Source organism: Physella acuta, unplaced genomic scaffold (assembly GCF_028476545.2).
Source record: "Physella acuta isolate Inbredline_101_S28 unplaced genomic scaffold, ASM2847654v3 ptg000897l, whole genome shotgun sequence".
NCBI lineage: Eukaryota > Metazoa > Mollusca > Gastropoda > Physidae > Physella > Physella acuta.
The window spans coordinates 632,456-656,128 of NW_026732414.1; the positions used below are offsets into that span (position 1 = coordinate 632,456).

The 23,673-nt window shown below is 36.7% G+C and overlaps 2 protein-coding genes across 5 annotated transcripts; one reads left to right on the forward strand and one right to left on the reverse strand.

The window, feature by feature from the left end:
- Positions 1 to 515: 515 nt before the first annotated feature.
- Positions 516 to 12,699, forward strand: LOC131952983 (mitogen-activated protein kinase 1). Of its 2 annotated transcripts, XM_059315951.1 has the most exons (12): positions 516 to 696; positions 2,865 to 2,991; positions 3,766 to 3,780; positions 4,920 to 4,975; positions 7,000 to 7,189; positions 7,407 to 7,539; positions 7,627 to 7,698; positions 8,814 to 8,893; positions 8,974 to 9,052; positions 10,494 to 10,603; positions 11,175 to 11,308; positions 11,561 to 12,699. In XM_059315951.1, the coding sequence occupies exons 1-11, from the start codon at positions 563 to 565 to the stop codon at positions 11,289 to 11,291; spliced, it is 1,113 nt and encodes a 370-aa protein (XP_059171934.1). In that variant the 5' UTR covers positions 516 to 562; the 3' UTR covers positions 11,292 to 11,308; positions 11,561 to 12,699. The 2 variants fall into 2 exon arrangements, with proteins under 2 accessions (XP_059171934.1, XP_059171935.1); XM_059315952.1 differs by lacking the exon at positions 3,766 to 3,780.
- Positions 12,700 to 14,209: 1,510 nt separating this feature from the next.
- LOC131952979 (uncharacterized) lies at positions 14,210 to 17,383 on the reverse strand. Of its 3 annotated transcripts, none has more exons than XM_059315947.1 (5): positions 17,353 to 17,383; positions 16,620 to 16,730; positions 16,172 to 16,361; positions 15,960 to 16,039; positions 14,210 to 15,672 (listed from the first exon to the last, which is right to left on the reverse strand). In XM_059315947.1, the coding sequence occupies exons 2-5, from the start codon at positions 16,696 to 16,698 to the stop codon at positions 14,576 to 14,578; spliced, it is 1,446 nt and encodes a 481-aa protein (XP_059171930.1). In that variant the 5' UTR covers positions 16,699 to 16,730; positions 17,353 to 17,383; the 3' UTR covers positions 14,210 to 14,575. The 3 variants fall into 3 exon arrangements, with proteins under 3 accessions (XP_059171930.1, XP_059171928.1, XP_059171929.1); XM_059315945.1 differs by lacking the exon at positions 17,353 to 17,383 and adding an exon at positions 17,276 to 17,345; XM_059315946.1 differs by lacking the exon at positions 17,353 to 17,383 and adding an exon at positions 17,329 to 17,342.
- Positions 17,384 to 23,673: the final 6,290 nt, after the last annotated feature.

Consider the following 23,673-nt stretch of genomic DNA (forward strand, 5'->3'; position numbering starts at 1 on the left):
ATTCGTATTCAATACATGTGATATGACAAAGATAGACGACAGAGGTGAAGGTCATATGATCTCTGTTGCCATGGCGCATGAAAGTGTCATCAGGATTAATTAGTGCATTTAATTGGAGCTGCTATATAAATCCAGCCGTAAATCGACAGCATCCTAATTTGTGTGTACGTTCTTACATTGTTTAAAAGGCACCTTCTTAAATCTTATGACCTAGATCTAAATTACGTCTGTTAAAATCAGAAATTTAATTTAGCCAAGCTACTTTTTTTCTTCTAAGGGGTGAAAAAAAAACATTAAAAAACCAACGTTTTATTTCTTCCTTGCTTTAAAATAGACACACAGCTGAATAAAAATCAAGCGTCAAGGTCATAGTACCACTTTGCCGTCTACCTGGTGTGTTCAATCCTCAAGCAGAATATCTGATTGGGCTGAGTTAAGAAATGATATGTCTCCGTAGATTTGAGAGAATCGCGAGCCGTTAAGAATATGACGTAAACGAGTCTGTCACGTGATCGCAACCCATCGATAGGTTCACTAAGACTGTCAGTGCGTCACTTTCAAGATGGCGGCACAGGGATCTCAGTCCAAGACTGGAGGAAAAAATCCCGGAGAATTAGTTAGGGGACAGACCTTTGAAGTCGGCCCAAGATATACGAATTTGACGTACATTGGAGAAGGAGCATACGGAATGGTCGTGTAAGTTGAGTGCTTTTATCGACATGTATTTAAATAGATTCAGGCTTCCGCGTTCCTTTTCTATGACCGATGTCGACCCGGTGACGTCCCCTTTCTTTGGCTTGTTCTGCTAGAAAAATCATTTGAGCCCACCATCTGTAAACAAAAATACAAAATACGTTGATATAAAGTATAAACCAAGTATCATTGTTTACATTTAATATATTTTAGGCACTCCAAACATACATTTGTTATTAGTCTACAAATAAGACTCACGTTGAAGAAGATAAAATTGACAAAAAAAAGTGGACTGCCTTCATTTTTTTTTTCAATCATTCTAGATTTCCAGACTTAACTAAGAGTTAAGACTTTTATTAATAGTTCACTAGATCTAGAATAATCTAGATCTAATTACTAATTTGAAATTTACTAAATTTAATTTAGTTAATATCGTTTTAGGTACTTGAAATTGGCCGAGACTTGAATCTAGATCTAGTAATGTGAAAAAAAAGAGACTCATTAAATTTTAGTAGGCCAACATTTTTTCACCTTTTTAAGTAATTTAAGAGGATTTATTCTAGATTCTAGATCTGAATATGTTTTGAAAGCTACACAAGTGACAAATGTTTCAAAGTTTCTTTCATGTAGATTCTACCTGTTTTAAAATAGTTGTATTAAAACTTTTTAGTATGTAGGCCCTAATAAATAAAGACGAGAAATGTTTTCTTCAGATGCAACCAAGCTCATTTACTTTAGCAGTCATCTTAAGTTTTTTTTTTGGTAAAATTATAGTTAGAGATTCAGGGGAAACCACTCTAATTTACAGATGGCCGCTGTTAATAGAGCAAATCTTTCTCCCACACTGCAGTTTAAAGTTGATCTCTTGCCTATATTATTATTGATATATTAAGACATTGTTTTTGGTTTATTATTCAGTTATCTCTAATATTTGACACAAATATATCACAATGTAATTCTATTAAAGCCTTAACATTAACAATGAGGACACTTTTTTTCACATTATTAGCCTCGGCCGATATGAGTGAATGCTACATTATAGCCATGTAGGAAAATTGTTACTATGTTAGTATTTTTAAGTGGCATATCATTTTCTGTCCTTATAATTTGCTTCCACTGTTGTACATCCGTATTTTAAATTTGAAATATTAAAACAACCAGGTGTACCATTAGTAAAAACCTGGGTTGATATTTACGAATTAATGCCCTGCTGAATCTCCAACCAATCATCATAATTCCTAGTGGTCTTCAATCTACTAGAGAAGTCCAGAAGAGGTTTCAATGCTTCAATTGCACCACAAGCTTTGTTAAAATCCCAAAATAAAACCTCCCTTACATAAGCCATGCTACTTAACAAAGAGTTATGTTGCATAAATGTTCCTTCATTACACAAAAGTTAGATTTTCTGCAATTTTCAAATCAGTTATTTCAAAACTATTATTATCGATATTTATCTAAGTGATCAGTTAAAATTTTGTTTTAATTGATAAAATAGTGCTTGTTATTTTTATGTGGTAGACTTGAACATAAGTTTTTGTACTTTTAAGCTTTGTCTGCATTTTTTGGTTGTATAAATGATGCCTAATTAATTAACTAAATGTGCTAGCTATATTACAAAAGCCTGCAAGTTGTATTAGTTCTATGGCTATTAGTCAATTTCTTAATAAATCTACCCAATCTAAAGCAAGTATAAGTCTGGTTAGGGCCAGAACATGTTGGAAGCCTCTTATACTTTGTTGCTAAAGTCTGGTTAGGGCCAGAACATGTTTGATTCCTAAATGTTGGAAGCCTCTTATACTTTGTTGCTAAAGTCTGGTTAGGGCCAGAACATGTTTGATTCCTAAATGTTGGAAGCCTCTTATACTTTGTTGCTAAAGTCTGGTTATTTTATTTTTCTGTTTGTAGACAATCATGTCAGACTTAGCAGCCGTAAGTAAGCAGCATTTTCACTGTCAGGCACCAACAGAGGCTGAGGTCAACTGGGGCAAAAGTTTGCAACATTTGATGTGCTGCAGTTGTTGTCAGTTCAGATCATTTCTAGGTTATAGGAAGTCATTGATGTTATGACACACTTGGGACAAAAGTCTGCAACATTTGATGTGCTGCAGTAGTTGTCAGTTCAGATTATTGCTAGGTTATAGGAGTACACTGAAGTTGCTTTTCAATTGCAGGTCAGCTACAGACAATCACACAAAACAGAAAGTTGCCATTAAAAAGATCTCACCCTTTGAACATCAAACTTACTGTCAGAGAACGTTGAGAGAGATCAAGATCTTGACACGGTTTAAACATGAAAATGTAAGTATTCACACATTACTTTCTTGTTGCTATGGCCTCAGTTTGGTTTGGATTTGACCAGCTTTTTAAGATGGTGTTGAGGTTTTAAAACCTTTAATATACATGTTTAAAAAGTATCTATGTTTAGAGTTCTACAATACATATTTGTTTTGTTTTTTAAAATGCTAAGTTTGCTGTTGGATTATTTTAAAATAGTAACTCTGTGTTGTTTTTACATTACCCCTAACAAATGTTCAACCTTCTAATATTATCTTTGCTGTTAAGCCAGATTATTTTAAGTTGGTTAAATATTTTTTATATTATTTTGCTTCCACTGTAAAATATTTTGGGTATCATATAACTTTGAGCATGGGCATGAAACCCATTAAAAACCAGTTGAATGCTTTTTTTATGTTGCGCAAACTTTGACATTTTTTTTTATTGAAGAGTTCAGATGAAAGTTTACAGAAATCTTAGGATAATATGGATTATTTCATAATCAAATTCCATTTTTAAAATTACCTGACATATAAAAGTTGGTGTTGTTTAGGTTTTTTTGGTCAAGATTAAGGTTCTATAGAACTGAATTATGTAAAAAAAATTCAGAAATATGAAATGATTTGTCCTTGTTAAATTTTTGTAAAAGGCCATGGTTAAAGTGTGTGTTTTAAATGTTTGTGATTTTCAGTCTACTCATATTTAAAAGTTCAAATATTTTCAATGATTTATCTTTGGCATCTGAACTCTTCAGTTGGTTTTAATTTTTCTTTTTATCCTTTTTTTCCCCTCCTACAGTTTCAACATGAAAATGTAAGTTTATTTCTCTTCATGTTACCCACATCACTCACACACTAGGCTGCTCAACTTTAGCAATATTTGCTTCTTGCTTATTCACTTGACCTAGCATTGGTCAGTAGATTTTAACCACTACATCATCATGAACATGTCTTAAATGATTAAACAATTACCTTAGACCATGTCTAGTGGAGGTTTATCAAAGTTTGAATACCAACGGAATAAATATCTAGGTGATAATTACTAAAGCTAATAATGATTCATTAAGTACATTGCTTCTAACAAATGCTTTCTAAGAATGTTAAAAAAAAAATCTCAACACGAAAAATATAAAATTTAGCATGTATATTACTTATGGCTAATTAACCCTTTTTTCTTTGCATACAGTAAACAAATGAATTTTTTTTTAGTGTATGAAATGTTTTAAGCTATTATGGTATATCTGTTGGTTTTTGTTTAAACAGAAAGAGAAAGAATAGTTAAATATAAGTGTGTGTGTATTAGCTGAATGATCTTGGTGCAGTATTTAAGTTAAATAGATATGTATGTGTGGTACCTTCATTTGATAGGTGCAACTTTTGTTTGAATAGATATGTATGTGTGGTACCTCCATTTGATGGGTACAACTTTTGTTTGAATAGATATGTATGTGTGGTACCTCCATTTGATAGGTGCAACTTTTGTTTGAATAGATATGTATGTGTGGTACCTCCATTTGATGGGTGCAACTTTTGTTTGAATAGATATGTATGTGTGGTACCTCCATTTGATAGGTGCAACTTTTGTTTGAATAGATATGTATGTGTGGTACCTCCATTTGGTGGGTGCAACTTTTGTTTGAATAGATATGTATGTGTGGTACCTCCATTTGATGGGTGCAACTTTTGTTTGAATAGATATGTATGTGTGGTACCTCCATTTGATGGGTGCAACTTTTGTTTGAATAGATATGTATGTGTGGTACCTCCATTTGATGGGTGCAACTTTTGTTTGAATAGATATGTATGTGTGGTACCTCCATTTGATGGGTGCAACTTTTGTTTGAATAGATAGGTATGTGTGGTACCTCCATTTGGTGGGTGCAACTTTTGTTTGAATAGATATGTATGTGTGGTACCTTCATTTGATGGGTGCAACTTTTGTTTCTATTTCAGATCATAGACATTAGAGACATCTTGCGTGCTCCTACAGTAGAAGAGATGAAAGATGTGTATCTTTTGGGTCAATACAAAATGTTTAGTTAGTGGGTCAATACAAAATGTTTAGTTAGTGGGTCAATACAAAATGTTTAGTTAGTGGGTCAACACAAAATGTTTAGTTAGTAGCCACTAGTACTTTAAAGCAGCTAAAAGTAAACAACAGAGTTAAATTATTTTTTTTTACACACTACCTGATTTCATCATAATTTAAATCAAATACTTTTATAAATAGAAAGTTGATCAGTGAACATCCACTTGTTTAGAAGAGTAGATGTCCAGAGCAATAGAAAGTAGATCATTAGCTAACATCCACTTGTTTAGAAGAGTAGGTCTAGCCACAGAAAGTAGATCATTAGCTAACATCCACTTGTTTAGAAGAGTAGATGTCTAGAGCCACAGAAAGTAGATCATTAGCTAACATCCACTTGTTTAGAAGAGTAGATGTCCAGAGCAATAGAAAGTAGATCATTAGCTAACATCCACTTGTTTAGAAGAGTAGGTCAATAGCCACAGAAAGTAGATCATTAGCTAACATCCACTTGTTTAGAAGAGTAGGTCAATAGCCACAGAAAGTAGATCATTAGCTAACATCCACTTGTTTAGAAGAGTAGATGTCTAGAGCCACAGAAAGTAGATCATTAGCTAACATCCACTTGTTTAGAAGAGTAGGTCTAGCCACAGAAAGTAGATCATTAGCTAACATCCACTTGTTTAGAAGAGTAGATGTCTAGAGCCACAGAAAGTAGATCATTAGCTAACATCCACTTGTTTAGAAGAGTAGATGTCTAGAGCAATAGAAAGTAGATCATTAGCTAACATCCACTTGTTTAGAAGAGTAGATGTCCAGAGCAATAGAAAGTAGATCATTAGCTAACATCCACTTGTTTAGAAGAGTAGATGTCAATAGCCACAGAAAGTAGATCATTAGCTAACATCCACTTGTTTAGAAGAGTAGGTCAATAGCCACAGAAAGTAGATCATTAGCTAACATCCACTTGTTTAGAAGAGTAGGTCAATAGCCACAGAAAGTAGATCATTAGCTAACATCCACTTGTTTAGAAGAGTAGGTCAATAGCCACAGAAAGTAGATCATTAGCTAACATCCACTTGTTTAGAAGAGTAGGTTAATAGCCACAGAAAGTAGATCATTAGCTAACATCCACTTGTTTAGAAGAGTAGGTCAATAGCCACAGAAAGTAGATCATTAGCTAACATCCACTTGTTTAGAAGAGTAGGTCAATAGCCACAGAAAGTAGATCATTAGCTAACATCCACTTGTTTAGAAGAGTAGATGTCTAGAGCCACAGAAAGTAGATCATTAGCTAACATCCACTTGTTTAGAAGAGTAGATGTCTAGAGCCACAGAAAGTAGATCATTAGCTAACATCCACTTGTTTAGAAGAGTAGGTCAATAGCCACAGAAAGTAGATCATTAGCTAACATCCACTTGTTTAGAAGAGTAGGTCAATAGCCACAGAAAGTAGATCATTAGCTAACATCCACTTGTTTAGAAGAGTAGATGTCTAGAGCAATAGAAAGTAGATCATTAGCTAACATCCACTTGTTTAGAAGAGTAGGTCAATAGCCACAGAAAGTAGATCATTAGCTAACATCCACTTGTTTAGAAGAGTAGGTCAATAGCCACAGAAAGTAGATCATTAGCTAACATCCACTTGTTTAGAAGAGTAGGTCAATAGCCACAGAAAGTAGATCATTAGCTAACATCCACTTGTTTAGAAGAGTAGGTCAATAGCCACAGAAAGTAGATCATTAGCTAACATCCACTTGTTTAGAAGAGTAGATGTCTAGAGCCACAGAAAGTAGATCATTAGCTAACATCCACTTGTTTAGAAGAGTAGATGTCCAGAGCCACAGAAAGTAGATCATTAGCTAACATCCACTTGTTTAGAAGAGTAGATGTCTAGAGCCACAGAAAGTAGATCATTAGCTAACATCCACTTGTTTAGAAGAGTAGGTCAATAGCCACAGAAAGTAGATCATTAGCTAACATAACTTGTTCCTTGACTGAGCTCAGTTACATAGTACAATGTCTGATGGAGACTGACATGTACAAACTTTTAAAGACACAACAGTTAAGCAATGACCATGTCTGCTACTTCCTGTACCAGATCCTCCGAGGCTTGAAATACATCCACTCTGCTAATGTACTGCACCGGGATCTCAAGCCAAGCAACCTACTTCTCAATACTACGTGTGATCTCAAGGTACCTCCTCTCTTGTATTGGTTTTAACCTACTTCTCAACACTACATGTCATCTCAAGACTATTTTACTTTTCACTACAACAAAAAACTCCCATCCACTTGTATACTATCTATATGAGAAGAATAGACCGTGTTAAACAAATCCAACTTGTATACTAATTGTATGAGAAGAATAGACCATGTTAAACATCTTATGTGATGTCTTGTTGTCTCAACAGATCTGTGATTTTGGTCTGGCTAGAGTAGCTGACCCTGACCACGACCACACTGGCTTTCTGACTGAGTACGTGGCCACCAGATGGTACAGGGCACCAGAGATCATGCTCAACTCTAAGGGCTACACTAAGTCAAGTATCCTTTGACTGGTTTAGTTTATTTATCTTACACAACCATACTTCTAATGAAAGCCAATTGTTTTTTTCCTTAACAAAGCTACAGTTGATGTTTGGTCTGTAGGCTGTATCCTGGCAGAGATGTTGGCTAATCGTCCATTATTTCCTGGCAAACATTGTATCCTTTTTGGTGTCATACCAGTTGAGTTGGGATAGACAACAAACTAAGGAAGATACTGAAGGGATTCAACAGAGCAAAACTTGTGATAAATTGCTCTACACTGATTCTAGTGTGGTGGGTCAAGCTAACTAGAAGTAAAACAAGCTGATCCATGTGGGGGTGGTAGGGATATGCCTAGAGAAAGAGAGGGGGCTGCTAGGCGTGCTTACAGCTTGGTGTTTTCTATGGTCTCTATGAAGAGAATTATATATATAGATACCTTTTTGTATCCATTAGTCCCTTCATTAGAGGTATCACAGTTGTGATTTTGAGGTCAGCTGTTGCCCCTCACAGTTGTGATTGTGGGGTCAGCTGTTGCCTCTCACAGTTGTGATTGTGGGGTCAGCTGTTGCCTCTCACAGTTGTGATTGTGGGGTCAGCTGTTGCCTCTCACAGTTGTGATTGTGGGGTCAGCTGTTGCCTCTCACAGTTGTGATTGTGGGGTCAGCTGTTGCCTCTCACAGTTGTGATTGTGGGGTCAGCTGTTGCCTCTCACAGTTGTGATTGTGGGGTCAGCTGTTGCCTCTCACAGTTGTGATTGTGGGGTCAGCTGTTGCCTCTCACAGTTGTGATTGTGGGGTCAGCTGTTGCCTCTCACAGTTGTGATTGTGGGGTCAGCTGTTGCCTCTCACAGTTGTGATTGTGGGGTCAGCTGTTGCCTCTCACAGTTGTGACACAATCAGCGCCATGCACTCATATCTTCAACTTAGCAGTTGTGTATTCTACTACTGAACCATGCTTTTCCTCTAGAGCTACTACATGCTTAAGCTCATTCAAAAACTTTGAAAAACCTACAACATTGGCCCTTGGTGTCAAAGTACTTTTTGTCACATTCTCTCCCCCCCCCCCCCGCAGAAGAGTGAGTCTTACATTAAAAAAATGAATCTATAGTAAATACTGCAATTAGATTAAAAATTGTAACGCTCTCCTATTTTGATCCAAGTAAAGTAATGTATAGTTGTACCTCAAATGAAAGCTTATTTTCATAGTTAAACTGCATTATTAAGTTTGAGGTGGTAGACTTTTGTCTTGTAAACCAAAGTTTGCTTGAAATGTCTTAACCAGCTGTTTAGACCTGGACCAGCTGAACCACATACTTGGTGTCCTGGGTTCACCTAGCCAAGATGACTTACAGTGTATCATCAATGACAAGGTGACTAGCCCCTTCTTTTTTCACATTGACTAGTCAACCTAGCTGCTTTTGCTGTAACCCAACCTGTCTTTTGGTTTCAGGCAAGGGGATACATCCAGTCTCTACCTTACAAGCCCAAGGTTCCATGGCAAAAGTTGTTCCCTAATGCAGATGTCAAAGGTGAGTTGATACCCTCCTACACTTGGCTACCTGTGCTTTATTAGAATGGTCTGTGGTCTTGCCTTGATCATTGGAAGTCTGGTCTTGCATGGAAGATATCTCTATTAATATGAAAGCTACATCTAGATCTACTCTTTATTTTTCAAGAAAAATGGTCTAAAAGTTTAAATCATAAAATAATTATGCAAGGGAATGTTTATACTTATTTAAAAAATGATCTGGGTGTGGGTAAAATGCAAGACAAGAAAGGGCGAGACATAGCTGCTGTGGAATTATGGGTAAAAATAGCAAGACATAATTTATCGAAGCATGTTGTTTGAGATGTGTGAGAAGAAAAGTTTTTACTGAACAACTAGATCTAGGCTCATTAAGATAAATCACGGATCGTATGATTTTAAAAACTTTTTCTACTAGATATTATCTAAATCTAGATTTAAAAAAAAAATGCAACAAGACACATGCTAATTCTAAACATCGTCACTTGTGCCATCTGCCTCTCACGTTTTCTTGTGAGCTGGGAAAAAAATCCTGCCACGATCGAGGGGTCACTGAGTTCACATTGGTTTAGATATCTGTACCCATAGTATAGGCCTATAGCATACGTCATACTACTCATAGCAAGAGCAATTCCTATTATCGCCTTACATGCTGAGTTTACATGCTGAATTTCGCGCTGTTTTTTTTTTTAATTAGTCAATTTCTTTGAAATAAAAAGTAGATTGCGCAACTAACGTCGCCCATTGTCATCATTACGCTATTAAGTTTTGTGTTAATATAAAATTGGTCTTATTTAAATTGTATTAAAAATGTAAAGAAATACTGAAAGTTACTGACAGTATCCAATTATTACGGAAAAATCTATGCTCATCTTACGGGGTAGGCATCCCTGTACATGTGGGTAGAGGTGCTAGCCCCCATACCTGGCTACCTAAGGGTAGAAGTGCTAGCCCCCATACCTGGCTACCTAAGGGTAGAGGTGCTAGACCCCACACCTGGCTACCTAAGGGTAGAGGTGCTAGCCCCCATAACTGGCTACCTAAGGGTAGAGGAGTTGGCCCCCGTACCAGGCTACCTGTGAGTAGAGGTGCTAGCCCCCATACCTGGCTACCTGTGAGTAGAGGTGCTAGCCCCCATACCTGGCTACCTGTGAGTAGAGGTGCTAGCCCCCATACCTGGCTACCTGTGAGTAGAGGTGCTAGCCCCCATACCTGGCTACCTGTGAGTAGAGGTGCTAGCCCCCATAAATGGCTACCTAAGGGTAGAGGAGTTGGCCCCCGTACCAGGCTACCTGTGAGTAGAGGAGCTATTCTCATACCTGGCTACCTGTGGGTAGAGGTGCTAGCCCCCATACCTGGCTACCTAAGGGTAGAGGAGTTGGCCTCCGTACCAGGCTACCTGTGCTACACAAGAGTAATAGACTGCTTTTGTTTCACTTCAACAGCCCTTGACCTTCTAGAGAAAATGTTGACATTTAACCCTAACAAGAGGATAACAGTGGAGCAAGCACTTGCACATCCATACTTGGAACAATACTATGACCCTGCTGATGAGGTGAGCACTACTTGTGTGTACATGTGTGGTAGGTTGGTGGTAGCTGTGTGTACATGTGAGGTAGGTTGGTGATAGCTTTGTGTACATGTGTGGTAGGTTGGTGGTAGCTGTGTGTACATGTGTGGTAGGTTGGTGATAGCTGTGTGTACATGTGTGGTAGGTAGGTTGGTGGTAGCTTTGTGTACATGTGTGGTAGGTAGGTTGGTGGTAGCTGTGTATATGCATGGTAGGTTGGTGGTAGCTGTGTGTAAGTGTGGTAGGTTGGTGGTAGCTGTGTGTACATGTGTAGTAGGTTGGTGATAGCTTTGTGTACATGTGTGGTAGGTTGGTGATAGTTTTGTGTACATGTGTGGTAGCTGTATGTACATGTGTGGTAGGTTGGTGATAGCTTTGTGTACATGCGTGGTAGCTGTATGTACATGTGTGGTAGGTTGGTGATAGCTTTGTGTACATGCGTGGTAGCTGTATGTACATGTGTGGTAGCTGTGTGTACATGTGTGGTAGGTTGGTGATAGCTTTGTGTACATGTGTGGTAGCTGTATGTACATGTGTACATGTAACCACTCTACAGCCAGTAGCAGAAGAGCCATTCACATTTGAAATGGAGCTGGATGATTTACCTAAAGAAAGGCTTAAAGAGCTCATTTTCCAAGAAACAGTCCAGATTGGTGTCAGAAACAGAGAATGACTTCTCACTCCAGCCAGGTAGGCAAGTTATTTAAATCTTGGGTACAGGTGTACTGTAAATATAGATTTTAGTTGTTTATTGAGGTTTCTAACGGTGATTGGAATAATTGTGGTTGTAGTTTGATTTGGAATAATTGTGGCTGTAAATATGTTTGATTGTGATTGGAATAATTGTAGCTGTAAATAGATTGTGATTGAAATAATTGTAGCTGTAAATAGTTTGATTATGATTGGAATAATTGTAGCTGTAGATGATTTGTTTCTCCCCAGTGTAAAGAGTTGAGTGTGTGTAGCTTGAGCTGGTGACTGTACATATCACTGTCAATGGTAGGCCAGAGCCCAGCCATGTGTAGCCTCCATCAGATGTACACCAGCAAGACTTGTTGAAGACAGGCTCATGTTTTGTTTGATGTGGTTCTATAGTTCATGTGCTAAAAGTTCACTCCTTTACCCATGCTGCCAACATGCGCTCTTGGTAGAAACATATCTATTCTCTCTTTCCTTCTAGAGCAAGTCTTTAGAAGGGAGGCTACAATTTTCCCCATCTTGTACAAATTTAGGTCTGAAAATTCCAAGGCTATTTATCTCTCAATAACTAGGTATGCATGCATATACCCAGCAGATGAACACACTGCTGGATTAGATTTGAAGCACACATTTTATAAGGCCAAATGTTGCTTTGGATGATTAGTTTTTCATGACCAGTTTTGACTAGCAATTGCTTCAATAATTTACTCTTTGTTCAACATTTTATTGCTGTTTCCAAACTCTCATTCAATGTGGACGTTTTTTTAAATAGTTAAACTTTGCACAATACATTCTTTGTAAAATAAGATGACTTTAAATGTTAGTTTTGATGAAAATACATTTTGTTAATAATTACCTCAGTTTTTTACAACTGTATGTAGACTATACATAATTATTTACAAACATTGACATTTGTTCTGTTAAAGAACATTTTGTTCATAATTACATAGCAGAAGGACTATCTGGCCAAAATTTATTTGAATCATGTATTTTTTATTTTAGGGCATTGGGTTGTTTTATTTTTTGATAGAAAAATGATTCTGTTAATAGTTTATTTGTTGAATAGAATACTTTTGACACAACTTTTGTTACAAGCACCAAAACTTAGTTTATCTCAGTGCCATATTCTATACATAGGATTTGTTTCACAAGGCTATTTAAGAACTAGTAGAAGTTAGGGGAGACCACCCAAGTATAAGATTCCTCTACATAATCAAAGTGCCAAGCCCACACTTATCTCCCTAAATTGTGGCACACATGTAATGTCTTCTTCTATAGAATCTTTGTTGCCATAAGTAGTAACACATCTTTATTTACAAGTTACATTTCTCTACTTTTTGCAAGCTTTACAATTTTTGCTGGAAATTAAAAAATAAATTAAATTTAAAAAATAGTTACAGTTGCAATGTATTTCACCAGTTGAATGTAGGATTGTTTCCTACCACTGTTGTTTCTCTATAGGTTTTTTTAAAAAAAATAAACCTACAACTACTTAGCTCCAGTGACATTTCTAGTCACTGGATGCATAGCTTGACAAACTCAACCAGTGCTGGCTAGCAGGACTGGCTGACGTGATGAACCCTTGGTTTGAGTTACTTGAAGTAACTGCCTGTTGTTTTATTAGTTCTGTGATTATCTTTTGGTGGTGCCCAGCCAGAAAAATCATTTATTTTTGTATTCATAATTTAATCGTCCCCCTTTTTGTGTTTATCAGTGATGTAGATATTCTAAACAAGTGTATATTCATTACCCTCATTCATTTCATCTAGATATTCATAACTTGTCTCCTAAACATCTGAGTGTTTTGCTTTCTACCAGTTCAGGTTGCTTTTTCATATCTCTCCATACAAAAATACACATGCATAAACCATCAATATTTTCCCCTATTTGGTGTAATCTGTAAATGAAACATGTATACAATTTATATCCCAAAACTGAAAAAAAAAAGTGTTGTGCTTACTGTTTGCTGATATGGTGCGCATTGACAGCCTGTGACAGGATGTGTAGAGCATGACTGGTGGTGTTTTTATTTCTTACATTTTTTTACTTAATTACTATAGACCAATTTAGTGTTCTGGCTGCTTGTGTCACTTACAAATCTTTTACTACTTCATTTACATAAAAAAAATATTAAGGTGATTTTTCTCAAGTAAAGATTTCTAAATTTGATTTTTTGTATCTGAGAATATTTTTATTCTATTGATGTATGAAGCATTCCGCAACCAAGCCATAATTTATAAATGTGCCATTAAAATTTTCTCAGTCCTTCTCCCACACTGGCATAGGAGTTCCTTGACTTTGTTATTGAATAAATACTCTAGTATAGTGCTGCATTACTTGTAACATTGCTTCATTAGAAATTGTATGCTTTTGTACATATTTTTTAAAAGTATAGTCACATTTAAATGACATAACTGGAACTGTTAAGTGTTCACATACTTAACCGACTTAGTGTCATTTAAGGTCGTATTACTGTAACAATTTTGTCATTTCAAATTTTTTTTTTTAGTTAAATGTAATGTATGCTAGTGACTAACTGAATGCTAAATGCTGGGCTGTGAATAAATGACAAATGCTTTGCTGTATGTCCTTTTTTTTTACTCAAGCTTTTAGTTTGATACATTTTGTAGGCAGGGTCTCTTTACCCAAATACCTTTAAAAAAAAATTTTCTCGCTCTCAAAATTCACAGTAATTTCTCACTGTAATACAATAGAAGTTCCAAATTCCAGCAGACTAATGTATTAGTAATGGCCATTGGTTGTAGCATGAGAGTTTTTCTGTGTAAGCTGCAGGTGTTACCAGCTTAATGTTGTATTACTTCTGTCTGTCATTTGATACAAATAACATGGACTCATTTTACATTACCGCCATTGCTTTACATTTCAGCCACAAATCTTTATATATTCTTTTTATTGTGTTCAACACCAAGAATAAAATTTAATATCAATTATTCCAATTTATGGCTTGCTTTTGGATTTGATGAACTAAGTAGGATACTTTAATTCAAATCATATCAATTGGTTCACTGGTAAACCATATTAACCATGTGAGCTAGAGGAAAATAAAGTATTGAGTGGCAGTCTATGAACTTTGACCCAGACTCCAGCACATTTCCTTAGATCAATTTAGAATTTGAACAGATGCCAGCCACACCTGAATAAACCTTCTCTAGTTGCTGTTGCTATGATGGCACCATTTGCTTCTCTCAGCACCAGTGTGGCCTAGGTTTCCTCTGGCTTCCAGCTATTGTGCTGCTCCTAGCCTTCTTCCATTCTCTCAGCTGATGCTGTTTCTGTCAAGTTCAACTTGGAAAAGGCAGGTTCCTGGCTGACTTGATCAGGGGAGAGGCTGATTGCTGCCACTGATTGATTTGTAACCAGCTCCTGAGCTTTGGGCTCAGTGCCTAGAGCAGTGGCACCATGCTCACCTGGGCTCACTGTTGCCTGCACAGGTGAGCTAGAGGATTGTGGACAGGTGTCAGGTGACATGTTTGTGCTGGAACCACTGGCAGTAATGTGACTGACAGTGACAGTACTGTGACTGACAGTGGCAGTACATTGAGAAGGTGGGGGTGATGTGGAGGCTACACTCTGAGGTACTGATGTAGCAGCCTCTGTTAGTGGCAGGGCAGAATTTGAGTCACCACTTGGTGGTGAAGCAGATTTTACATCACCAGTTGGTGGTACAGCATTGTTTGTGTCACCACTTGGTTGTGGGGTATTTTTTGTGTCACCTGTTGAAAGTGGTATGCTGGTTATGTCACCAGTAGATGGTAGACAACTGCTTGTGTTATCAGTCAATGGGGTGGTGTTTGTGTCACCAGTGGGTAGGGCAGTCGTGTCACCAGCATCCAATGTCACCACAGTGGTAGCCAGTTGAGTAGGGGAAGATCGTGAAGAGGATGTCACACAGCTGACATTGGATGCCATCTTTATATCTGTGGATGTCACAGCATTTGATGGCTCATTATTTAGTACACCATCACTGGCTGATGCCCCTTTGTTTAGTGCAACATCACTGGCTGATGCCCCTTTGTTCAGAGGAACATCATTGGCTGATGCCCCTTTGTTCAGTGCAACATCATTGGCTGATGCCCCTTTGTTCAGTGCAACATCACTGGCTGAAGTGTTGGCTGGACTCTCTGATACATCACCACCCAAAGCATTCAGCTGTCTTGAGACAGTTGCTTTAGGTCTCTGAGACATGAAAGGTCTGGACCTGCCAGTTGGAGTCCCTGAGGCTTTCCTTTTGGCTTCCTTCTCTGCTGTCCGCTGCAGGTGCTGTTTGAACAAAGAGTCCATGATATTGTCCATCTTGGCAACTCTTTTTTCTGTGCGGGGAGTGCGGGTTAGACCTGAAATAAATTTCAAACAAACATTCACTTTACTTAGCCAACAGAAATAAGATTTCCATGCATAGCTCAAGTGTTAAATAACTATAATTATATATATATATATATATATATATATATATATATATATATATATATATATATATATATATATATATACATCTTTCTGTGCACCAGCAAATACCAAAGTAAATGCAAGTTTGTAAAATGACAAAAAAAAATGTTTAAATCTAGATGCAAAACTTTAGGTGAATTAATTGCAAAAAAAAAAGGGTAACAATGAAATGTACCTGGTGTAGTTCTTGGTGTCAGCTTAGAGTTCATATCTGCTCCAAATTCATCAAAATCAAAAGCACTCACTTCAGGGGCTCTGGGGAAAAAAAGAAAAGTGAGGTCAACATAAGTAAGTACCACAACTTTCAAAGAAGTACAGGTCCCACAAAGCAGTACAGGTCCCACAAAGAAGTACATAATTCCCACAAAACATACTCTAGATTCTCACCTCAGTTTTTCCTCTTTACTATCAGCTTCACGTCTATCAACTCTATCGCTGGACTGGTCCTCCTGAGTTACATTTTTCTCTGGTGCTCGTCGCCCAGGGCACTTCCAAATCAATGGCAGGGGCCCGCCATTAGCCTGTTGTAGCTTCTCAAACACAGCTAAAATATCCGTGGGGTTTGGGTGCCATAGGCCTAAAATATATTTAAAACAACTAGTATTAGCCTGGGGAACAGTTATTACAGGTGTATAAACAAAGTATTCATCTGCCTCTAAATTTTACTTTAAAATCCAACAAGTAGAGCTAAGAATTAAGGAAGATTATATATCAGTCAGCACCAAATGATTTTTATTGGCAAAAAAATGGATTCTAAGTTCTACTGTTGCTGCAACTTTCTAAAAGTAAAATGAAACCAACCACAAGGTAATCATGTTATTTTGGCTCAATTTACCATTTTCTAGAATGAAGTTGAAATTTCCTTTATCAGGCTCATCAGTTTTTAAGCTATCTGTCTTTGGATTCTCCTCCATTGAAATAATTTCCAAAATTTGAAAAATATAGGCTGTAAGTGCAGTATTAATTTCAAAAGTCAGATAAGGAAAAAATATAGATCTAGAGGTCTAGCTAGGCCTTCTGAAATAAAAAAGTTAAAACCTTTATTTAGGCCTAAAAAAATTAGTTATTAACTTATTATTAGTTATGTTATTAGGCCTCTAGATTCTATTTATTATAAAATCTAGATCTAGATCTAGTCTAGACTGCATCTGACTAGTCACTACTTTTAGTTTTAGTCACTAGAATCTAATCTAGATTTAGATATCTATTAAAATTATTATAAATCTATTCTATAGGCCTACTAGATTATATAAATACTAGATCTATGTCTATAGACTATGAGATACATCTACTCTAGAATTCTAGAGATCCTTAGCTTAGCTGCGGCTTAGCAGCTTTTAGATTCTAAATCTAGAATCTAGATCTGTAGATCAGAGTACAATAGATCTAGAATCTAGGATCTAGATTAGATTAGATTAGATCTAGATCTTATTCTAGATTTCTAGATCTAGATCTAGATTTAGAATCTGGATCCAAGACAATCTAACTAACTTAAGTCATCAAGTGTCATTAAGTTCAAGTTGACATGTTAAAAATTTCAGCGCTATTAGTTAGATTAGTATTACGACCTAATAAATTTGAATAGATCTAAAAGGTAAACTCTATAACCGCCAGTTACCAAATATCACCGACAAATCTCAAACTTTTAAACTATTTATAGATTCTAGATTCACATACAATTCTCATTTTTGTTGCATTCGACTGTTTTCGGATTTAGATCTAGCTTTCGTCCCATTTTTTTAGAAGAATTCTCAGATTTAGTGTACTTGCTAAGTGAGTACCTTCTCAATTTATGAAGTTGAAAGCCAACCCATAGACCTTGATCTATATTGATATTCTCATACGTAGTGTTGTAGCAGCAAAGTGAGAATTACTCCCGGTGGCGTAACGAGGTCGGGTGTCACCTAGTGCGGCATTTAATGGTGTCACCCTCCCAGAGGCATAGCGACCCTTCCCGACGCCCGGGGACAAACTTTCAATTTGGCGCGCTCTCTGGATCAACCTTTCAATTTTCGATTTGCACCCCCCCCCCTGAAACTTTCGATTTCGGTTTGCACCCCCCCCCCCCATTTCGGGCACTTCTAACTGACAGATTCGGTTCAAAATTGGCACGTGGGTCAAGACATGAAGACAACACAAAATAACATTAAATTTGACTTAATTGGATGCCTAATTAATTTTTTTATGAATTAATTTTACTTTTGTCCAAATTAGTAGGCTGTCTTATTCAACTATTCCGCATTATCATGTTTATTATAGTAATTTAAATAGTAGTGTATAATTTATTTTCTACTTTTTAGTGCTTTATTACATAAAAGCTTGTTATTAAAACGTTTTTTATGAAATGTTTTTAGTACTTTACATGTTTTTATTTACAACAGATTTACATGACTAAAAACCATTGCGCACCTATTGAACGTGATTACGCGCTTTTGCCGAGATGAAGCGTGTGGATAGAACTGCCTACTAATCTGGTCAAAATGTTAATTAATTAATAAAAAATTATTCAGGCGACCAATTAAGTCAAATTTAATGTCACGATACATTGTCTTCATGTCTTGATCCACGTACCAATTACGAACCGTATCTGTCAGTTAAAAGTGCCTGCAATTTCGCTCGGCCGTTTCGATCTAGACAGATAGACAGACAGAGGAAGTGATTTAAGTAAAAGCTTGTAATGGACGCCAGCGAGAAAAGTCTCAAAGGTATTTGAGAGGTCCATAAATTAATTTAAAAATCATGTACGGTGTAGTTACAATTAATATGGTTATAAAATCCTGCCTGTCTGGTTTTTTTCGGACTTTACTAAAAATTGGATATATTTGATGTTTTTAATATTTTGGTAACTAAATACAAATTAAATAAACCGGGAGTGATCTTCCCTAAACTTTCTCGAATATTCTTATATAAAATAAAAGGGGATGGGAACTCGGGCTATAGACATGATTTTTAATCCATTTTAAATACTTAAAGTTTTAAAAATAGAATAAAATCTTGTAGACAAATTAATTGCACACCAAGTGAACGCCAAATAAAAAAGCGCATAATAGTGCGCAATATTATTAGTACTTTTAAAATTTACATTAGTTTTTTGAGAAATCGGAAGTAGCGTAAAGTACTACTTCCAGTCAACGGAAATTACTCAAAATTTAACAGAAGGTAGAGAATTAGATCTTTTACTTACATGTGAAATTTCATTTATCTATCTGAAATAGTACTCAAGTTATAGGCTTTTGAAAAATTCATAGTAGGAAAAGTACCACTTCCGGTTATCGGAAATCGCTCAAAAGTTGATACGGATCTACGATTTTGATAAAATACTTATATATGAAATTTCATCAACCTAGCTGTAACGGTACTCAAGTTATCGTGTTTACACACGGACAGACAGACAGACAGACAGACAGACAGACAGACAGACAGACAGACACACAGACAGACACACAGACATACGGACAAGATTGCAAAATTATGTTTTTCCGTATCAGTGAGGTGTAAAACGTCGAGATTTGTAAAAATCTCGATTTTTTTTTGCACGATTACAAGACTTTCTCTATACTTCGTATATACGAGAAAGTAAAAAAAAAAAAAGCAAAAACAATTTGCTTTTCACGTGTTATGGCGACATAAACAATGGCATCCTGTTATTCGATAGGCCGGCATAAATTTTATTGTACACATTGTAAGCTAATAAAATAACTATAAAGAAAAGCGTGGGTCACTTTAGTATCTATTGGATACAGTGGCGTAGCGAGATCGGGTGTCACCCGGTGCGGCGCTTAATGGTGTCACCCCCCAAAGGCGCAACGACCCTTCCCGGAGACAAACTTTCAATTTTCGATTTACACCCCGCTCAAACTTTCGATTTGCACCCCCCCCCCCCCTCAAACCTTCGATTTGCACCCCCCCCCCTCAAACTTTCGATTTGTACCCCCCACCTCTTAAAAGGCTATTTAACACTCTAATTAATCACTCTATTAAGTGGAATTATCATTTTTCTCTATATATTTTGCTATTTTTTGCCTTGGTGTCACCCCCTAAATGGTGTCACCCGGTGCGGTCCGCACCCCCCGCACCCCCTCGCTACGCCCCTGATTGGATACCTTTACTAATGTTAAGGACAGTAGCGTACGCAGAGGGGGGGGGGAGCAGGGGGAGCGGCCGCTCCCCCTTTGGCCATTTTCAGCAAAGTTGCGCCTTTTTGGAAACTTTTTAAACTCAAAGTTTTAAACAATGATATTTATTAAAAACATAGTTTTGGTCGGCATAATAATATCTATGTAAATCACAAGATTTCTTTTCATGCAGCATTTAAGCATTAATGTACTAGTCTACTAGTACTAGCAGTGTCTACGTTTACAACACGTATTAACAGCTGCATCAGTTTGCCATTCTAAGAATAACCATTACGATGCATTGCAATGTTTAAAAAACCTCTACGGGTAGTACCACTTGGCAAGAAGGGGGGGGGGGGGTCAGGTTTAAGGCAACTGTATAATATATTTGCTTACGAATAATTGATGAAGTAGTAGTATTCTTACAGTCTGGGCGATAGTGATTACGATTACAAATTATATGAAACAGTTACAGCCCCCCCCCCCCCCTCTCCATGGACCCATCTGTAAAAAAAGTACTGTCATAATACCACTGCTACTTATTTAAATCTATTTCTGTAATATATATTTGTGTAATATATATGTATGTTTTGAACAGTCATCTAAAAACTGACGCTATGTTCACTCTGAGTTGGTTATCTCCCCCCCCCCACACACACACCTCACCACCACAGTTGTGTAGAGCGACATTAATGTCACACCTAGGTATACACTGGGTTGGATAATTGACCTAAAGTGACCGGGCAGTGGTGAATGAAGTTGAACCCACCCCCCTCCCCCCCAACCCACCCCGAACTGATCTGTAGAAAAAACGCGTAATGATGCACCAAAGTACCATGCCGCCAGAAAATTAGCTTTTTAAACGTAAAACTTTGTGAATATTGTTTTTGCAATTATTTTTTTATTCCAGTAAAAAGGTGTGTGATCAATACAGTGATCTAACCCATACCTATCACTATGTTAAAAATGATCTTTAGAGAACACAAAGAAGCAGTAGTTAATTAAAAATATGTGGTCTGAACTAAAAACCGATATATAGCCAATTACAGGCTGTTATTCCGTATGTTTGCTATTATTCCGAAAAGCGTGGTTTTATACCAACTCTGATTTTAAAAACTTTTATTATGCTATAATACTTTAGCATTTATGATGTTGATATATTAAATTCTGATTATAGACAAAAACATTTCGTAAACACGAAAAGTGTTAAATAATTTCATTATATACTAAAGTAATTATTTATTTGTTTTGACATTTATAATTAAATGTGTAGATATATACATATCTATATTAACATAGTGATTATTTCCCCTATTTCACTTGTCTTAAAAAAATATTTCAGGAATTATTATGTAAGAATTTTTTTTTTTACAAGAATTACAAAACAAATTGTGTTACGTTCATTGTTTTTTGTTGTAGCATGTGTATATTTTTTTTTGTTTAGATTGATACAATTTTTGTTTTGTCGGCCTACATAGTGTGTTTTTTCTTATTTCTTCAGAGTGCTACTTTCAATTTATTTGACATCATAGCGAAGTAATGACATACAGCTAGTAATTATATACCAATACACACACACACACACACACACACACACACACACACACATATATATATATATATATATATATATATATATATATATATATATATATATATATATATATATATATATATATGTGATGACGCAAGATTACGTCAGACATGTTTAGCAGATATAGGTTAGCAGAAACAGACTATAGGCCTAGTTGGTTGGTTAGAGAGACCAATGGGCGCACAGGACTGACCGGTCACGTGGGACGGTCAGCTGACCACTGAGGCGTGGGGCAGTAGAGCGATAGGCCAGGAGTTGTTAGGTAGCGGTCAGAGACGGCCGAGGAATGTAGATAGTTAGGTAGATCATGATTAGCTAGCGAGGTAGAAGGTGTTAGATTGTAGAATGTAGAGAACAGTTAGTGTTAGGATTGGTCATGGGAGTGCGTAGTAGTAGGTAGCATGTGGTATGAACAGTCAGTAGTAGAAGTAAATAGTACAGTGTAGATCAGTTAGGTAGAAACTTGAACATATATATCATTTTAATAAAGAACAATTATAGTTGAACTTGAACTGTGTGTTATTGGATTCATTCGTTTCGCATCTTAAAATCCCCACCCTCACAACTGGTGGAGCGCGGGTCGAGGACAGGAAAGACTGTGTATATCGGGTTACTCATGACGGAGTACATCTGGTGTACAGCTTTCTTCAACTCAACACAACAGCGGGTTTCTTCAACCGGAACGAGTGGATTACCAATACAAGGGAACAGTCACCATATTCAAAAAGATAAGTACCTTCCAACATTTTTTTAAACGTTTGGGTTTATACCCGTGCTGGATAGTTTGTACCAGTGGTTTTTCTGCCTTATACATTCTTATGTTACGCCCTGTTGCCTTAGTTTTGTTTACTTTCCTCAACACACACACACATACACAACCATGGAGGCAGAGTTTCAATGCTATAAACATGGCATACCATTAGACAAGAAAGAAGAAGAATTTGAAACATCTTTAGAGAGTAGGTTAGAAAACAAGATAGTCAAGATAGTAAGAAATGTCAAGAACAAAAGCAGAGTTAGCGTTACAATTAGTGAATCGGAGAAACAAATAGATAACACGCAACTGCCCTAGAACATCAACCCCATGACCAAGAATGTGACCCGGACCGCCTCCATAAATGATTTTGAACAACGGACATGATAGTGAAGTCAAGTCGATTTTTTGTGTTGATCTAAGTAGTCGAGAAAATCGGCGTGAAGTCGATATAGTTGAAGTCGAAGTCAGTGTAGTCAATCTGAAGTCAATAGTGTTATTGAAGTCAGTGAAGTATAAGTCAGAACTGAAGTCAAAGAAGTTATTTGAAGTCAGTCAAGTCAGTCAATAAGTTGTTGAAGTCGTAGTTGAGGTCATAGTGACGTAGTTGAAGTCATGTTGCAGTCAAAGAAAAGTCTTTGAAGTTATATTAAAGTCGTTGAAGTCAAAGTTAAAGTCTTTGAAGTTGAAGTAAGGTTAATCTAAGTCAGTCGTTGAAGTCTTTGAAGTCATATTGAAGTCTTTGAAGTCATATTGAAGTAGTTGAAGTCAAGGAAAAGTCTTTGAAGTCTAAGTGAAGACGTTTAAGTCGTCGAAGTTTAAGTCGGTCAGTGAAGTCTTTTAAGTTGAATTGAAGTGAAGTCGTCGAGGTCAAGTTAATCTTCAAAGTGAAGTTAGTCGTCAAGTTGAAGTAATTGAAGTCGTCAAAGTGGAATCAGTCGTTAAATTGAAGTCAGTCACGTTACTGAAGTCAAAGTGAAATAAGTGAAATTACTGAAGTCAGTTAAAGTGAAATAAGTCAGGTTACTGAAGTCATAAGTGAAGTCAGTCATTAAGTCAAGCCAGCCAGTTTTTTGTCAGAAGTCAGATAGTGAGAGCTGCTCCACTATATGATCACGTGTTGAAATGACACGACACACACTCACATGTCTATTCTTTTTGTGAAGCTATTTCTAAGCTCTAGTAGTGTTTACGTCTATTGAGTTTATTAGGCTTTACAGATTGTTGTTAGATTAGAGTGTACTGATTTTTTATTTGGTTATGTTGTAATGTTTTTTTTTAATGTTTGTTATGCCGCCAGACAAATGTTCAGCACGTATAAATTTGGGATTGAGGTTTTAATGGAAGGTACCTCTGTCTGAATACTTGTCTGCGCGGGCACTAAGATGGTCACGTAAAGCCATTGCTCATAATCTCGTAATACAAT